The sequence below is a fragment of a genome, unplaced genomic scaffold (assembly GCF_019419815.1).
Source record: "Pyrus x bretschneideri cultivar Hongxiangsu unplaced genomic scaffold, Pyrus_bretschneideri_v1 Contig14, whole genome shotgun sequence".
In the NCBI taxonomy this organism is placed as follows: Eukaryota; Viridiplantae; Streptophyta; class Magnoliopsida; order Rosales; family Rosaceae; genus Pyrus; species Pyrus x bretschneideri.
Window position 1 is genome coordinate 96,303 of NW_025999435.1, and position 15,738 is coordinate 112,040.

The 15,738-nt window shown below is 38.4% G+C and overlaps 2 protein-coding genes across 3 annotated transcripts in view; both read left to right on the forward strand.

The window, feature by feature from the left end:
- LOC103965040 overlaps positions 1-3,073 on the forward strand; it is a 29,018-nt gene extending 25,945 nt beyond the window's left edge. The window contains exons 21-25 of the mRNA XM_009378059.3: positions 263-362; positions 871-1,039; positions 1,246-1,328; positions 1,432-1,508; positions 2,419-3,073. Of these exons, the coding sequence (XP_009376334.2) occupies positions 263-362; positions 871-1,039; positions 1,246-1,328; positions 1,432-1,508; positions 2,419-2,590 (601 nt within the window). The 3' untranslated portion in view covers positions 2,591-3,073. The remainder of the gene's footprint in view (positions 1-262; positions 363-870; positions 1,040-1,245; positions 1,329-1,431; positions 1,509-2,418) is intronic.
- Positions 3,074-5,831: 2,758 nt separating this feature from the next.
- LOC103965041 (glucan endo-1,3-beta-glucosidase 6) lies at positions 5,832-9,495 on the forward strand. Of its 2 annotated transcripts, none has more exons than XM_018651845.2 (3): positions 5,832-6,092; positions 6,660-7,075; positions 8,202-9,495. In XM_018651845.2, the coding sequence occupies exons 2-3, from the start codon at positions 6,690-6,692 to the stop codon at positions 9,316-9,318; spliced, it is 1,503 nt and encodes a 500-aa protein (XP_018507361.1). In that variant the 5' UTR covers positions 5,832-6,092; positions 6,660-6,689; the 3' UTR covers positions 9,319-9,495. The 2 variants fall into 2 exon arrangements, with proteins under 2 accessions (XP_018507361.1, XP_018507362.1); XM_018651846.2 differs by lacking the exon at positions 5,832-6,092 and adding an exon at positions 6,099-6,418.
- The last annotated feature ends 6,243 nt before the right edge of the window (positions 9,496-15,738 follow it).

A 15,738-nucleotide genomic window follows, 5' to 3' on the forward strand; every position in this document is an offset into this window, starting at 1 on the left:
AAAATTGCAAACCTGCTGGAGCATCTCACTGACGTCTGTACCTGAAAAAAGTGCTTCTAACTTGCCGTTCTTAAAGTGTGTGTTTAAGTTCAGATAATGTAATTCATTTCTGGAAGTGCTTTTTCTGCAGTAGCATGCCTGATTATCTTAGATGGCATTTGAACTCTGAACCAATTTGAAGTCATTACTCTGAACCAAAGTCGTTACTTTAACCAAGAAAGGATTGACATATAATGTTCATGGCCTATGGTGCCGTATGCAGGAGGCCCATCAAAGCTGCTTTGGCTGCTGCTTCTGAACATCTAGCTGGTTTGCTTCCCCTTCATCTAGCTTACAGTCAAGCCCATGAAACTGCAATTGAGGTAAGCCACATTGTGAAAGTAGAAAAAAAATGTTTTTTCTCCTTATGTTCTGCTTGATAGTGCAAACAGCCATTTGGTAAACGTCTGTTTAATCTTGACATAAGTTACTTGTGCTCATTCATAGTGGATGCAAAACATTGAGGTATAGTGCAGTCCCCAGGGATTTGTATGGCACCCATGACTTAACAATGTGACAGTTTTCTATTTTATTCTGCAGTATCTATATGATTTATTTTGTAAGTGTTGTGACTTATCCTGTGTTATGTACAGTTTCTAATGCTTTGTGCTCGTGTGAATTATTTAGTCATAATTTTTTCTAATAATGATGGCTCGAGAACTCAAGTGAAGAATTTGTTTAAAAGACATTTTGTGCATTTGGTTGGGACTGTGTGAAGTCTATAATGAGTTTATGTTACCAAATTGTTGAAGTTCTGACTGCATTTTTATGCATGTTTAATTACATAGTTGCTTAATGCTGTTCACCATGCTGTTATATGCTTCATGACAGGACTGGATGTGGTCAGTCGGATGCAACCCATATTCCATCACTTCTCAAGGCTGGAACATTTCACAATTTCAGTCTGATACAATTGCTCGGAGCTATATTATCACAACTCTGGAAGAGTCAATACAATTGGTCAATTCAGCCATTCATCTTCTAGTCATGGAGCATACAAGTATCCTTGTGTATTAGTAATTGAAACTCAGTTTACGTTGTCACTTTGTTTGCAATATAATCAGTTAATGGTGATTAGGAGTGGCAGCATTCTGGAAATCTCATAAATGTGGTTATCCTTGTACATAATACTGTATTGTTCAATCAACAGTTGTCCGATTTTATTGGAACATGAGTACATACGATTGCAGACTTGACTGAGACTAGCTGAAAAAACCTTTGAACTTGTTCAGTCTCAGGAGGGCGAGCTAGTTAACAAGTATAATTATGTTGTCAGCCTGTGGAAAAGAGTAAGTAAAAGGATCTATTACCTTCTGTTGTACGTCACAATCTAGTCTCTTGCATTTTTCTGGAGTCATCTAGTTTACAATCGGATAATGTTGGTGTTTTCAGATATCAACTGTTACGGGAGAATTGCGATATGTGGATGCCATGAGACTTCTATATACCTTAGAGGAGGCCTCAAAAGGGTTAGCTATCCAAGACCTTTTATTTTTTTTTCAATTGTTCAGTTATGGATATTGATAAACTATTAAACTACAAATATCTCTGTCCACATTATTACGTTTGTATTACATGGAGACTTGGACCTAGGATCTCTGCCTTCACTTCTCCCATCCAATCCAACTTGAGCTATGGCTCATGGTCCAAATTATTATTATTGTTTTCTTTTGTGAAAAAAATTGTTCGATAAAGTTCCAGTCATTAACAGAAGTTAACCTTTTCAAACTGATCCAATTAGTCCAAAATTGATACCCTGAATGTTTGCCAAGTTGCCTCTTCTTTTGATATGGGAAAAGGGGAGTGCAAGTTGGATTGGAAATTCTAATCCCAACCAAAAATTTCCATTCCAAATCTGAACATTTCCAAATCTAAAAAATTTCGAAAAATTTGGATGGCAATTGGAATATACCTATAACCTATCCGATCCAAAATTTCTCAAACTTAGTACTCTTAGAAAAAAACTGTGGTTATCCTTATTTTATCAATGCTTATTGTTATATTTAGATATGCTTTATTTCGTATTTTGTATATTTAATCATACTGTTATATATTAAACATGACTAGTATGATTATACATACTATTTTATCTTGTCTAATAGGATTTTCTGTCATACACATGTAACAACATACAAATATCTCAAAAAATAAGAAAAAAAAGGTGGATACGTATTAAAAGTTTTCAAAGTCTTGCATAATGTAGGAGATCTGAATTATGTTCTTATGAATCTTCCGATAATCCAAAATTCCAAAATTGGAGCTAATATTTTTATTCCAAAACTTTTTGGATTGGTTGGAATGCTTGTTTCCGATCCAACCGAAAATCACCCCTCGTACTCATTTTCTGTTTATTTTTTTCCCTTCTCATTTCTGTCGCAGGTTTGTAGATCAAGTAAATACAACTATCGCTGTTCTCCACCCAATCCACTGCACAAGAGAGAGAAAAGTGCACGTGGTGTTTAATTTGAGTACGATTCCTGCTTACTTGGTTGTCCTTGGTGTACTGTATCTTGTATTAAGGCCAAGACGACCAAAGCCAAAAATCAATTGAAAACCTGCAAATGTGATCTGTGGTACGATTGGCAAAGGATTCTGGAGATGCTGTTGAGGAGAGTGGTTTCTAACATATCCCTGTGGCTAGTTTGCGGCAGTGCATCATCTATGTCCAAGTGAGGAGTGAAGAGCAGATTTTACTGAAGCGGTGACCAGGTCTGAAATCAGGTGACTTTTGAAGTAGTGAAACGTCATCTCCCTTGTAACTTTAGCTGACAGTGCAATTTACTCAATGTGGCCTATGTAATCATTCGGTCTCTGAGCTCTAATTTGTATCTCTCAAGGTTGTGCCTTGTGCGATACAGAAAACTGAAATTTAGCTTTGCCATAACATGTTTTACGGTCGGGAAAGAGGAAAGAGATTGATTGAATATTTGTGATAACTTGCGAAGAGGAAATGTATTTATGATTAAAGCTCATGTGTTTGTTTTGTATTCTATAAAAAAGATATTATCACAAATAAAAGGTATAATTTGTGTCATTGAGCCACCCATACCTTCGCTTGCATTTATGTGAATGTAAAATGGTGGGACTTTTGGGCTTTAGTTAATTGGTTAGTCCTAAATTGCATGGGCTAAAAGAATGGGCTCGAGAGTTGTGCTGAGTTTTGTTGAATTTGCCGCTGGGGGAATTGGCGTGGAGGGGATGCAGTGGTTGTAGCTAGCTGGGTTAGTCCTTTGTGGTGTGGACTCCGCAATTTGCCAAGGCAAGCATGCCTTGGTGGGCTTGGGTTTTTGGATTTTGGAGCTATAACCTCTCCTTATTTTCATTCATTAAGTGCTCTAATCACTCCTCAGGGGTAGGGGCCACAAAATGTAGCATGAGCTACATATTATTCTTTGCAAGAGAAACATTGTATGCGTGTGGAGAAAGATATACACAATGTATATTGCAGGTAAGTTACTCCATTATCGTGGCACTATCATAGGATGTGGCTTCAATGCTATGAATGAAGTAGTTGTTAGATTTGACTTCCATAACTTTTAAATCTTCTATTTTTCATCTCAGTCATTTATTCTTATATCATTATAATTCAATGATACGCAGTGTATCATAATAGGTCTTTTAAAAGTGTGATGTGTGGTGGGAGAAAATTACTGAATCTGAGAGGCTAAAAAAGGATAGCCGAGTGCAGAAAGAAAAAAAAAATAGCGCAGAATTCAATTGTATTAATAATAATAATAATAATAAAATAAAATAAAATAAAACTAGAGGGACAAGCTTTTGAATGGGCGATTGTTGAGAGATGATAATGGTGTGTCAGAGCTGGATTAATGGGAATTCAAATAGAGTGCGAGTGACTGAGCCGCAACGGGTGTCTAAGAAACGTAATGTTAGGTGAGGTCATCAATAAGCACGGCAACCTTCAGTCCATTTCAGAGAGGACTGGCATGACACATATTATCACCTGGTTTTTTGTGTTAATAATATTATAGTATGTGATCATTTTTCTTTACATATTCTTGTATTATTGACATAAAATATTATTTTAAGAGTGTACTTGTGCCAATAATACTAGAATATGTGTATATTTTTTTTCATATTACTCAACATGAGTGTTAGCGTAGCAATGTACTGGTGTCATACGAATTGTCCCCCAGTCATGAGTTGTGGGCCTTTTTTAGTTTGAATTTGTTCAAAATTCATCTTCAGCCAGTAGTCAACGTGAATCTGCTAAAAAGAACTATGGTAAATATACCCAAGATACTAACTACATGTAACGGGATAGTGATAGCTTTCAAGCTTTTCAATGAACCCCAACAAGTGCATTTCAAGTCAAAATGAAAAGATTTAGCATTTGCATAATTGAAATGAAAAACTTTCCTTTCTCTCTCCATGAGAGATCTTCCCTTTGTGTGAGGGTTAATCTCATCGATCTGTGTGAATGTTTCCTCATCGAGTCTAATTCCCGTGCCGTCGATCCTAGCTCCGACTGGGATCGGTAGGTTTTCTTTTGTTTCTGTCTCCCTCTCTTTCTCCTCTTCCATCTGCTGTTTTCTTCCCTGGTTTTATTGGCCGATTTGCCTTCTTCTCTCCTCTATGCTGTCTCTCATCCATATTCATCCAATTTTCAATCTTCAGTCACCCTTTGTTGCAATTTGTTGCGGTGTTTCCAGTTGGTGTGCTTTGATTTGATGCTTGTACTGGGTCCGGTCTTCCTTGCACCCCTACCTTCTCTTTGCTACCTGCCCTTGTTGGCAGTGTTGGTCATGGATTGCCATGAGCTTCTTTCACTTGGCTGCAGGTTCTCTGGTGTCTGTAGCTGGGTTAGGAGTGAAGCTTGGAATTAGCTACTGGTATCGGTGAGGCGAGGCTTTGTTTGAGGAGCGAATTTGGCTGGGTCGACATGACGATTGCTGTTTTGGTGATTGCAGTGGCGATTATGGCAGAAGATGCAACTACTTCAGTTGTTTCTGTGTTTTCTTTGTTTTGGTCTCAACTTTTGGTTGGGCCTCTGTTTTTTGTTTGTGTTTTTTTGTTTTTGGGCCTCTGTGTTGTAAATTTTGGGCCTCGATGTTGTAATGTTTGTTGTTGGTAATGCATGTTACCTTTGCTCCAAAAAAAATAAAAAAATAAAAAATTGAAAGATGAAAAAATTTGATTTTATAATATTTTAAAAAAATTTCGAAGGACAAGACAGTCAAGTTACCTTTGTCCCTCCATCACGAGGAAAGGAATTATCTCCGGATCCCTTCCACGAAGTCCTCCTCATTAACTAATTCAGGCCCTTGAAATTTGATCCAACGACTATAAACAGGGGTCCATTTTAAAAGTTATAATAAGTTTAGCAGTTGGATCAACTTTCAAGGGTCCGGATTGTTTGATAGGGAAGATTTGGTGGAAGGAATCCAAAGAGGATCCCTTTCCCCATGATAGAAGACATCGACTAAGCAATTGCAACATAGACAACAACAACATGATGCCATTTAGTACTACGATTTAGTGATATTTATTTTCATTTATAAGTGAGAGTTCTTAAATTCGAATATCATGAATAGCGAATTCGATAGCAAATTAGATTACTCATACATGGTTTAGCCGAACCCCCTATTCCCTTAGTATAAAAATATGAATGTATTAAAAAAATAATAATAAACAACATGATGTCGCAGTCAAAGTAATTGCCACTTGAGCATGCACTGTGCGGTAGTGTAGTGCAAAAAAAGAGGTGAGAGAGATGCAGCGTGTAATATTGTGAAAACAGACACAGAAGACAGAACGCAACGAAACACGCTTGCTTAATTTCGCTTTGGTTTTTTTTTATTGTTGCATCTCTATCTTCTGTGTACTCCTCCTGTCCCGTCCAGTATAATAATAATATGACATCTTTGCAGCTCCTTTACTTTACTTTTCACTTTACTTTCTCTCTCTTCATTTTCTCTCTCTTCACTTTCTCTCTCTAGCAAGTATAAGAAGCAGCAACAGGCAACAGCTAGCAAGTATAAGAAGTAGCAACAGCGAATGTAGGAAGAAGGATGTATAGCAAGTTGTAAGAAGGGGTAAGTGATGGATTGTTGAGCTTATCTATTAGATTAGATTAGATTACAAACTCCATCGCCAAAAAGAAGGAAAGACGAGAGATAATCAATCTTCATCGCCTTTGCCCCAATCTCTCTCTATTCTAGTGGGATTTGTATTAATCCTATCTATCCTGGGGTGGCTTTCCTTTCCTTATAAGAGAGGCTGGCTGGCTCGCTGTTGGTTTTAATTAGTTGTTGAGTTGTTTCTTGTCTGTCTAAATCTTCTAGAACCTCACCATTTCTCATCTGGCTGGGCTGTCAGTCACATATATCATGCAATGATTTAATGACTGATTCATTTCTAGGTAAGAGTAATAGTTCCTTGTCTGTTTTGATCTTCCTTTCCTTGTTAGTTAATTAGTTGTTAGATTAGAAATATCACTCTCACACCAGTATCTAATATCCATCAATCTATCTGTTGACCCTAAAAACTAAAAATGGGGTCCAAACACTATCTAATCACTGCTTTTCTGGGTTTTTATTTGTTGTACATTTATGTTGCTGATAACTGACTGATTACAAAAAACTCTCATCATCCATAAACAGTGTTTGAGTGAGTAATTACAGCTATTGAAGATGATGGGGATGATGAGGATGATTAGGGTGGCCTGTTTGGTAACAATGATAGTGGTGCTCATGTGGAGCAGCAGCACCAACACCAACAGCAGACTAAGAATGGTGAGAATGGTGAGCGGGATTGGAGCCAACTGGGGGACACAGGCATCCCACCCTCTCCCCCCAGACACCGTGGTCCGGCTTCTCAAAGACAACGGCTTTCAGCGGGTTAAGCTTTTCGATGCTGACTACGACACTCTCAACAGTCTCGCTAAGTCTGGCATTGAGGTCATGGTCGGCATTCCCAACGATATGCTCGCCTCTCTCGCCACCAGCGTTAAGGCTGCTGAGAAATGGGTTTCCAAGAACGTCTCTGCCCACATCTCCTCCAACAATGTCAAGATCAGGTCCCTACTCGCCCCTCCCTCTTTTTCCTTCTCCCCCCTTTCTGTCCATTTCATTTCTTACTTTCAATCAATCACTTTCTCTCTTACAGTTTCTATATTTGGTGGAAAATTGAATTTTCTCTATTATTATTTGCAGAATATATAGTTATAATGAAAACAAGCTAACTCTTGGTCTGTTGGTATTTCTCTCCCATTTATTGTAAAAGTAAAAATAGGAAGTTGAATTGTTTCATCGTTCCATAACAGCAATGCCCCCGGTTTTCTAAGAATGCTCATGAAGTAATCGAATCTTCACTTCAGTTTCTGATGAGCTTACTTCCTCGACTATCCAATCTTAACTTCAATTTATGTCCTATTTTTTGTTTAAACTCATCAAAACTCTCCTGAAGTTCTGGTTTTTCTAAATTACACGGTCCCTTGTGTTCTAAATATCTTATCTTTTTCCACCATGCATGATGAAATATTACCAATTATAATCCCCAGCTTAACCACCTTGTGAACGTATGAGGTTTTATCTTCAGAGGCCTGGGTGAATTTGAATGAATTCTCAATGGTTTTATCTTAACCATTAACTACAATATCACTTCTTTTATTTTCTTTCTTTTTTTTTGCTAGTTACAATACCACTTCTTGATGACCCACGTTTCTTGCACTTTCCTACTTAACCACCTTTGTAAGCATTCAATGGTGGGGTTTTATCTTAGAAGGCTTTGGTGCAACAAATCTCTCTCTTAATACATGATCAGATCCATTTGCTTCTACTCCGTAACATTTGTACTATATAAGCTCCCAGCTTGTGGTGCCTGGACCACTGTTATTTTTCTTGTCTTACAAAGTTAACTGGATGTTTAACTTGTTTGGATTTATGTATTGTGATTCTTTCATATGTCGATGCGTCACATAATTAATGTGGTGTCTGCTAAGCTAAGAGAACCACGACATTAATAAATCTCCTGTCTAGCAACTCAGCAAGGACAATCAGGAACTTATTTGTTCTGATTTCTTGATTAATTTTGTATGTTATGCTTTTCAATGCTGTATAATGTGCAGAGGAAACTTTATTTCTTCTACTTGCAAGATTTGCATAGTCTTGACCTCTTTGTATGTGTTCATCCTATTTCTTCAGGTACGTTGCAGTTGGAAATGAGCCTTTCTTGTCAACATACAACGGTAGCTTCCTCAGAACAACCTTCCCTGCACTGCAGAATGTCCAGTCTGCCCTGATAAAAGCTGGCCTTAGCAACCAAGTAAAGGTGACTGTACCCCAGAACGCTGATGTGTATGCGAGTTCAAATGGATTTCCATCCGGTGGTGACTTCCGAACTGATATCCATGATTACATGATTCAAATTGTGAAGTTCTTGAGTGACAATGGTTGCCCCTTCACCGTGAACATCTACCCCTTTATAAGCCTTTACATCGACTCCAACTTCCCTGTTGATTATGCCTTCTTTGATGGCAATGCCTCACCAATTACTGATGGTAGTGCAACTTACTACAATATGTTTGACGCAAACTATGATACTCTTGTGTGGACCCTGCAGAAGAATGGCTTTGGAAATTTACCAATCATAGTTGGAGAGATTGGATGGCCAACAGATGGCGACCGGAATGCTAATCTAGTTTATGCTCAGAGGTTCAACCAAGGTTTCATGTCCCACATATTGGGTGGCAGAGGAACCCCAATGAGACCAGGGCCAATTGATGCTTATCTGTTCAGTTTGATTGATGAGGATGCTAAAAGCATTGATCCAGGAAACTTTGAACGACACTGGGGAATATTTACTTTTGATGGGTTAGCAAAATACCAGCTTAACCTTGGTTCCACAAATTCAGGGGCATTAGTTCCAGCAAAAGGTGTGCGCTATTTGGAGCGTAAGTGGTGTGTGATGAAGCCTTCAGCAAGCCTTGATGACCAACAAGTAGCATTAAGTGTGAGCTATGCCTGTGGACTTGCAGATTGTACTAGCCTTGGTTACGGGACATCTTGTGGAAACTTGGATGATCGAGCAAACATTTCATATGCTGTTAACAGTTACTACCAGAGGAACAATCAACTTGATGAAGCTTGCAAGTTTCCAAACCTTTCAATGATCACCAAAACAAACCCATCTGTCGGATCATGCAGATTTGAGATAATGATCGAACCATATTACGGAGCTGCAGAAAGGAGATCCGGGCATCTCCAAAAGCCTCTGAGCCTGGTTGCACTTTTGGTTTTCTTTATGCTAACACTTGTGTGAGTTCCAAGGCTTTGGATTCGTGAGGAACCACATTTGATGTAGGATAGTGTAGTGGAAGGTAATGAGCAATTGACAATTGCATAATTGTAGTTCAAATTTGTCAGCAGTCTGCATATTTGAAACTAGAACTGCTTTGAATTATTGGTTTACCATGGAGAAGGTTTTGTTAGCCAGCCACGTCGGTCTTCTTCTTCACTAGTATATTGGATGATCAAAATGTACTGCTCGGTGCTCACTAAAATTAGGACTCGCTGTTGATGGGATTAAGAGTAATTCCAATGAAAATCTTAAGTAATACTGGAAATCTTAATCTGTTTAATAATTATACTGCTGTCATTAAACAAAAGTTAGCAGTTTTGTTATTTTATGTTAGGCGTAGGTTTTTTACGTCGTAGAGTTTTCCAGTATGATATTTAGGGTTGCAATGTGGCAGTATTTTTTATGTTAAGCGTAGTTTTACCTTGTATTTGTGTTTTTGTTCTGGGACCTTTGGTTTTTGTTGGTGCTAATGGTGACTCTGCCGAACCGAGTGATGGAAACTAATGGTCACTGCCGACCCGAGTGATGAACTGGTAAGGTGCATAGTGGCTGTCACGGTGACTTGTGTCAATGGATTAAGTTTGATTGAGTCATCATATGCTTTGCTTAGGTCATCATGTGCTTTGCTTGGGCTTCTTTGTCCTTTTAGCCTAATTGCAGCTTATTTTTATATTTATCCTCCGTAACATCTTTTTCTATCAAAGAAGTTTATGTTTTAAAACAATAAAAAGGATATTTAGGTTTGCTTCTTATTTTCTACTGAGGTTCGAGATTGGTATATAGTTTGTTTGAGAATTAGGTTTTTTTACAACTGAATAGAAGGAATTAAAGTCTTGACGAAATGTGATATTTTTCGTTATTTTAATCAATGGAATAATAAGCATCGTTGCAACCAGTTTTGTATGTCGTCTGTACACATGATTGAACTGGAGGATAACTTACTAAATTAAAGATATATCATATATTGAAAGGAGAGATTATAAAATAGAAGAGGATTAGTTATTAAGGAGTCTATCTCTTCTATCTAGTGCACAGAAGATTCCACTACAAGTACATGACAAGGATAACAGCAAGGGAACTTTATCAAAACAAACTAGTAAAGCAACAAGGTTCAGAAACCGTGCCATCAAGTTTTTTTTTTTGGATGTTTGAGGTTGTCGACATTTTGCAGCATTCAACGTAGATTCCCGAGTGCTCCCGAAGTACGAAATATTTAGGGTGTTTTTAACGATCGGGAATATTATAGCTCTACATAAACAAAGTAGATATAAAAGAGTAAAAAGGTCCATGTAAAATAAGAGCTACAATCGAAATCAATGGTGTAGGTATCAAATAGCATATTCATGATTAACCGTAAAATATATATGATACATTTAGATGACTAAACGCTATTGGAATCGAATGTCTTTTGTAGGATGATTTTCAAGTAAAGATTAAGACATTAAACGGTTCGATTATGAAATTTATACGATGAAGATATGTTATTTGCAAGTGGAGGAATGTGCACATCTCCTAAAGGGGGAATGCAAGTGTTATCCACATTTTTATAATTGAATCTCTCACTCCACTTGGTGGTGTACCAATGTAGAACTCCTAAAGGCTCAAAACTGAAGAGTTTTCATAAAGCAGAAGAAATAAACACAAGGATGATATAGAAGAATGTAGGAACCAAATTTGTGCACCATTGCGAGGAGAGGAGGTGCATAAACTCTACCTATAAAACATTAACAAATCGTAAAGTAACCTTAGGACCGGTGGGATGCTGACCAAAGGCTCTTCAACGGTCAAGTTAGTAAACAAAATATGAGACTCCAGCAGTGGCTAGAGAATAGAGTATGCGATATTGTGTTACCCCATATGAAACCTAGAAGGGTGTACTTATACTAGTCGAGAAGGAATCCTTTTAAGATATAGAATCCGTATCAAACCAGGAGAATCCCAGAGGACATCTAGGAGTAGATATTGCATTCCCATAGGAGTGTGATGACTTGTCACGCACGCCAAAACCCTAGATTTAGGAACTCCAAAAATATAGGAAACCTGCTGATTCCATACTGGATCAAGTTTCCGTTTCTTGCGGACAAAAATGGTTTATCTCAGTGAAGTCGACGAACTTCGCCCACTTATCTGGGACAAAATGATGGTGGCATCGTTGATCCATTTGTACAGCTCTGCGATATAAGTTATTGAATTCATGACCTGATGACATGCCCCAACCTCGATATTTCCCAAATACTAGGATGGGCACGTGCTGGCCGACACCCATAACTAAAATATATGCAATTAGAACGATTATACCAAAGCAAGAATGTGCTCAGAGCATACAACTAACTAAGAATAATATGAAAGAATTACTAAGAAAAGATATGAACGTGAAAATGATACCTATACTGAGAAGACTCGAGGATAATTAAGCTGAAACGCCTTGACACCAGGATCATGTGCCTTTATCCTAACTCTTGAGAGGGCACAAAATAGAAAAGGTGAGTGGACCAAAGTTTATATTAATAATACTAATAATAGGAAAACATTTTATTATGAACATAATAACCCCCTGTTTTGAAAACACATCTATAATACTATGTGGTAGGTTTTCTAAAAATCCTAGCATGCCATGAAAACCCTTTATAAAACATGTATGTGTAAACCAACGCTCCGGAATAATAATAGTCGCCCAAAGGAAAATCCGTAAAACCTCTATAAATCATAACCATGTAAAACATCTGTAAATCACGTCAACGAGGTACTCAACAAAGGTATCATAGTTGCCTGAAGGCAGTACCTGTCCATCAACCAAAGCTGAAGCTGTATAACTTGTCCATCACCCGAAGGTGAAGTTGAATAACCTGTCCATCACCCGAAGGTGAAGCTGAATAACTTGTCCATCACATGAAGGTGAAGCTCTATAAAATAGCATATATCCATACCGACACTAGTCGTGGCTAGTGAAGCTGTTCGACACTGCTTTCGGCAGTGAAGCTGGGGGTATATCATATATCATATCTCACTCCTCCATCATCTATGTCCTATGACCATAGACATCTATACCCATGGTATGCAGATGTGCTGTATGATAACTTGCTAGGTAAGTACCAAAAACATATCTCAAAACTCGTATAAAAAATCCATGATAAACCATCATCATAAATCCATAATAATCATATACGTGAAACCATAGAATTTCATAACCAAAAATCCAATCATTCATAACCTTTAGTAATATATAAATCTGATAAATCATAATTATATCGTAAAAGCAATCTAAATAAATCATAAGTATGAAAATCCGTAAAACATATTATAAATCATGCTCCATTCATAAAATATGCAATGCATACTAGGCTAATATTTTATAAAAATATATAAATTAGGAAGGGGTCCACTCATAGTTTTTATTGCTCGAGAACCGCTCGAACCAGTGATGACATCGCTTCCCACCAACGCGCCTAAACACAATTAGAGACCTTTTAGTAAAAATCTACTAAAATGTTAGAATTTGGGAAAACGGAAGGTGGATTCGGATTCGGCACATTGAGAAACCTAAAGAGGGACCTCGGGTTTTCCCCCACGCGCCGCCACATGTGGCGGCCGGCCTCCCCGACTAGTCGGAAAATCGAACAACTCCAAAAATTCCCAAATTTTACAAGAATGAATATCTCAATGAGAGGAACAACTTTCATACATAGGCCAAAGTCCAATTCGGTTGGGAAACACCCCAAATCGCCCTCGAATTGCAGGAAACCCCAAAATAGGTGAACCTCAATTTGTCTAATTTGTAGCTTCACCGCCCCCAAACTTGTTTGGGCTTTGATCCAGACCTCGAGGGGAGTTGAACAAGGGTGGTGGTCGACAGTGGTGCTTGCAAAACTGGCGGATTTCTGTCGATCTTCCCATGGTGCCGTCGGTGGTACCCTCACGAAACCAATGCTAAAAACTGTCGAATTTGGGGTGGAACTTGAAGAAAAGGGTCATAGAGTTGATTCTAGGTGGTTAGGTGACGTGATTTGTTAGAAAAACCAATGAAAAATTACTGGATTCCATAACTATCGTCTGGGTCGGGTCGAAAAAGGAGAAACGGATCGTGGATCTCGTGCTTTTCCTTTCCCTCATTTCCCCTCCTTTCTTTCTTCTCCCATTAATCAGCATCCATCTTAACCGTACACCTCCCTCCTTTCTCTTCTTTATTTTCCATCCCAGCCACACACGTGGCATCATATTGGTGTTCCAACAAAATATGGAGCTTTCCAAATTTATGGTCAAATGACCATTTTGCCCTCAACTTTGTTCGTTTATAACTCCAAATTATGTTTCGTTTACACCCCATGTGTTTGTAGCGACGAGTACTATGAGTATATGCCAGAAAAATGAATCTTACGTGACATGACAAGGCGGTCAACAAAAGTCAACATATTTACCTCGAAGGGCATTTTCGTAAGTTCACATTTTAAAATTATAAAAACTATAATTTTTGGGGGCGGGTCGTTATACCGGACTTCTGAGGTATTCATATTTCGATCCGTTTTACTCCGACCCTAGAAAATGATGGTCTCACAGTTGCCCTTAATTATGTATTTGAAATGGAAGTTCCCCACGAAGATGAATAGTTATCCAAAGACCATGCCTTTCAAAGTAAAATCAGAAGTCAGGAGTGAGGTGGATCGAAACACGAATACCTCAAAAGTTCGATCATGGACTCAACAGCTTTTGCAGTGGAACTGCACAGATGAAGCATCGATGCCACCATTATCCTGTTCTAGAGCAGTGGGCGAAGTCACATGACTTTGCTGAGATTGACCATGCTTGTTAAGCAGAATGCAAAAACAAAATTTAGTGAGGAGTCATCAGGTTTCCTATATTCTTAGAATCCTTACAATCTAAAGATTAGCATGTGCCACATGTGGCAAAAGAAATCATACTTCTAAGAAGATGCAGTATCTAATCCTAGATATCCTCTAGGATTCTCCTGAACAAACTTTCTATCCTAAAAGGTCTCTATCTCGACTGATATAAATACAACATCTAGGGTTCATCTTTGATAACGTAATCACCACACACTTATAATCTCGCCTAATGCTTGAGTCTCATATATTTGCTTACTAACTTGGTCGTCAAAGAGCCTTTGGTCAGCACCCATTAGTCTTTGACTACTTACGGTTGTCTGTTATTTTACAGGTTCTTCATGCTGCGCGAATTTGGTTCCAACAATTAGTGCTTTCATAGAGAGTGAACCCATATTCCTCCTGGCTAAATCACTTTACCAAAAACATGTCTACATAAGAAAGTTCTGTTAGCGCTAACGCTAGCACAGGCGACATGAGAGAATCCATTCCCCGACACCTCCATCACTCCAACTAAGAATAACCCAATCCCTGACGTCTTCACCATTCCCAATGCGAACAACCAAACCCCTGATACTAAAATCATCCTAGGGAATGGTAAAGCTCATGTCACTAGACTTCTTCCTCCATGGAACAGACTTGGGAGACTCCACTGAAGATCAACACTTTTGTTGATAAGTTGCAAAGAGCCTATACGGCTTTGCGAGCAGAGAATCATGTAAACTTCGTGAACATTGACAAATGGATAAGAGCTCTGGAAAACTCTAATGGGACCAGTCCATAAACCTAGGTTTCAGTCTTCAACTATGGTAATATAAGTACCATAACTCCAAAGGGGCAACTCGTCATACCAATTTTTACTTTCACCCTAGTGAAAATTGCTAATCTCATTACTAGCATCCCGCACAAGGGATATATTGTCAATAATACCTCTACAGACGGGATATAGATCAGATGCGACCCTAATCATTTGGACACTGCACGAGTACCAAAGATGGAACCCTATCATCCAAACTTCAATGACCTAGAATCCTCGGAAGAGCAAGAGTGGCGCTGACCCCTGAACTGTGACAGAGCTAGGAATGCACCAAGGGAAATTCAGCCTTGCATCTCCAACAAGATTGTTGCCAAAGTCAAAAGCCTTCTTTCTTTAACAATAAAATTGGCGTTCCGCCTGAAAAGTTATCTCAACTTTGGTTTAAGTACATCTGCGAAGATTTCGACCCGAATTATCACATTATGTACTGTTGGAACACCTTGCCGTTGTACATCAATAATGATGCTTGGATATGCAAGATATTTCTATCCACCTTAGAGGACCTTGAAATGAGATGGTTCTCTAAGTTATCAGCCCGTTCGATAGGTTACTTTGAAAGCCTGGCTGACATTTTCACGAACACTTATTCGGTGTATCGTTATGTTTGCAAACGTCAGGAAGCCATATTTAGCATGGCTACCCAAAGTAAGGATGAAAGTCTTTAGGCATACTTGAAGTGATTTTGCTTAGAATTAGCCAAAGTAGAAAGGCTAGATGATAAGCTCG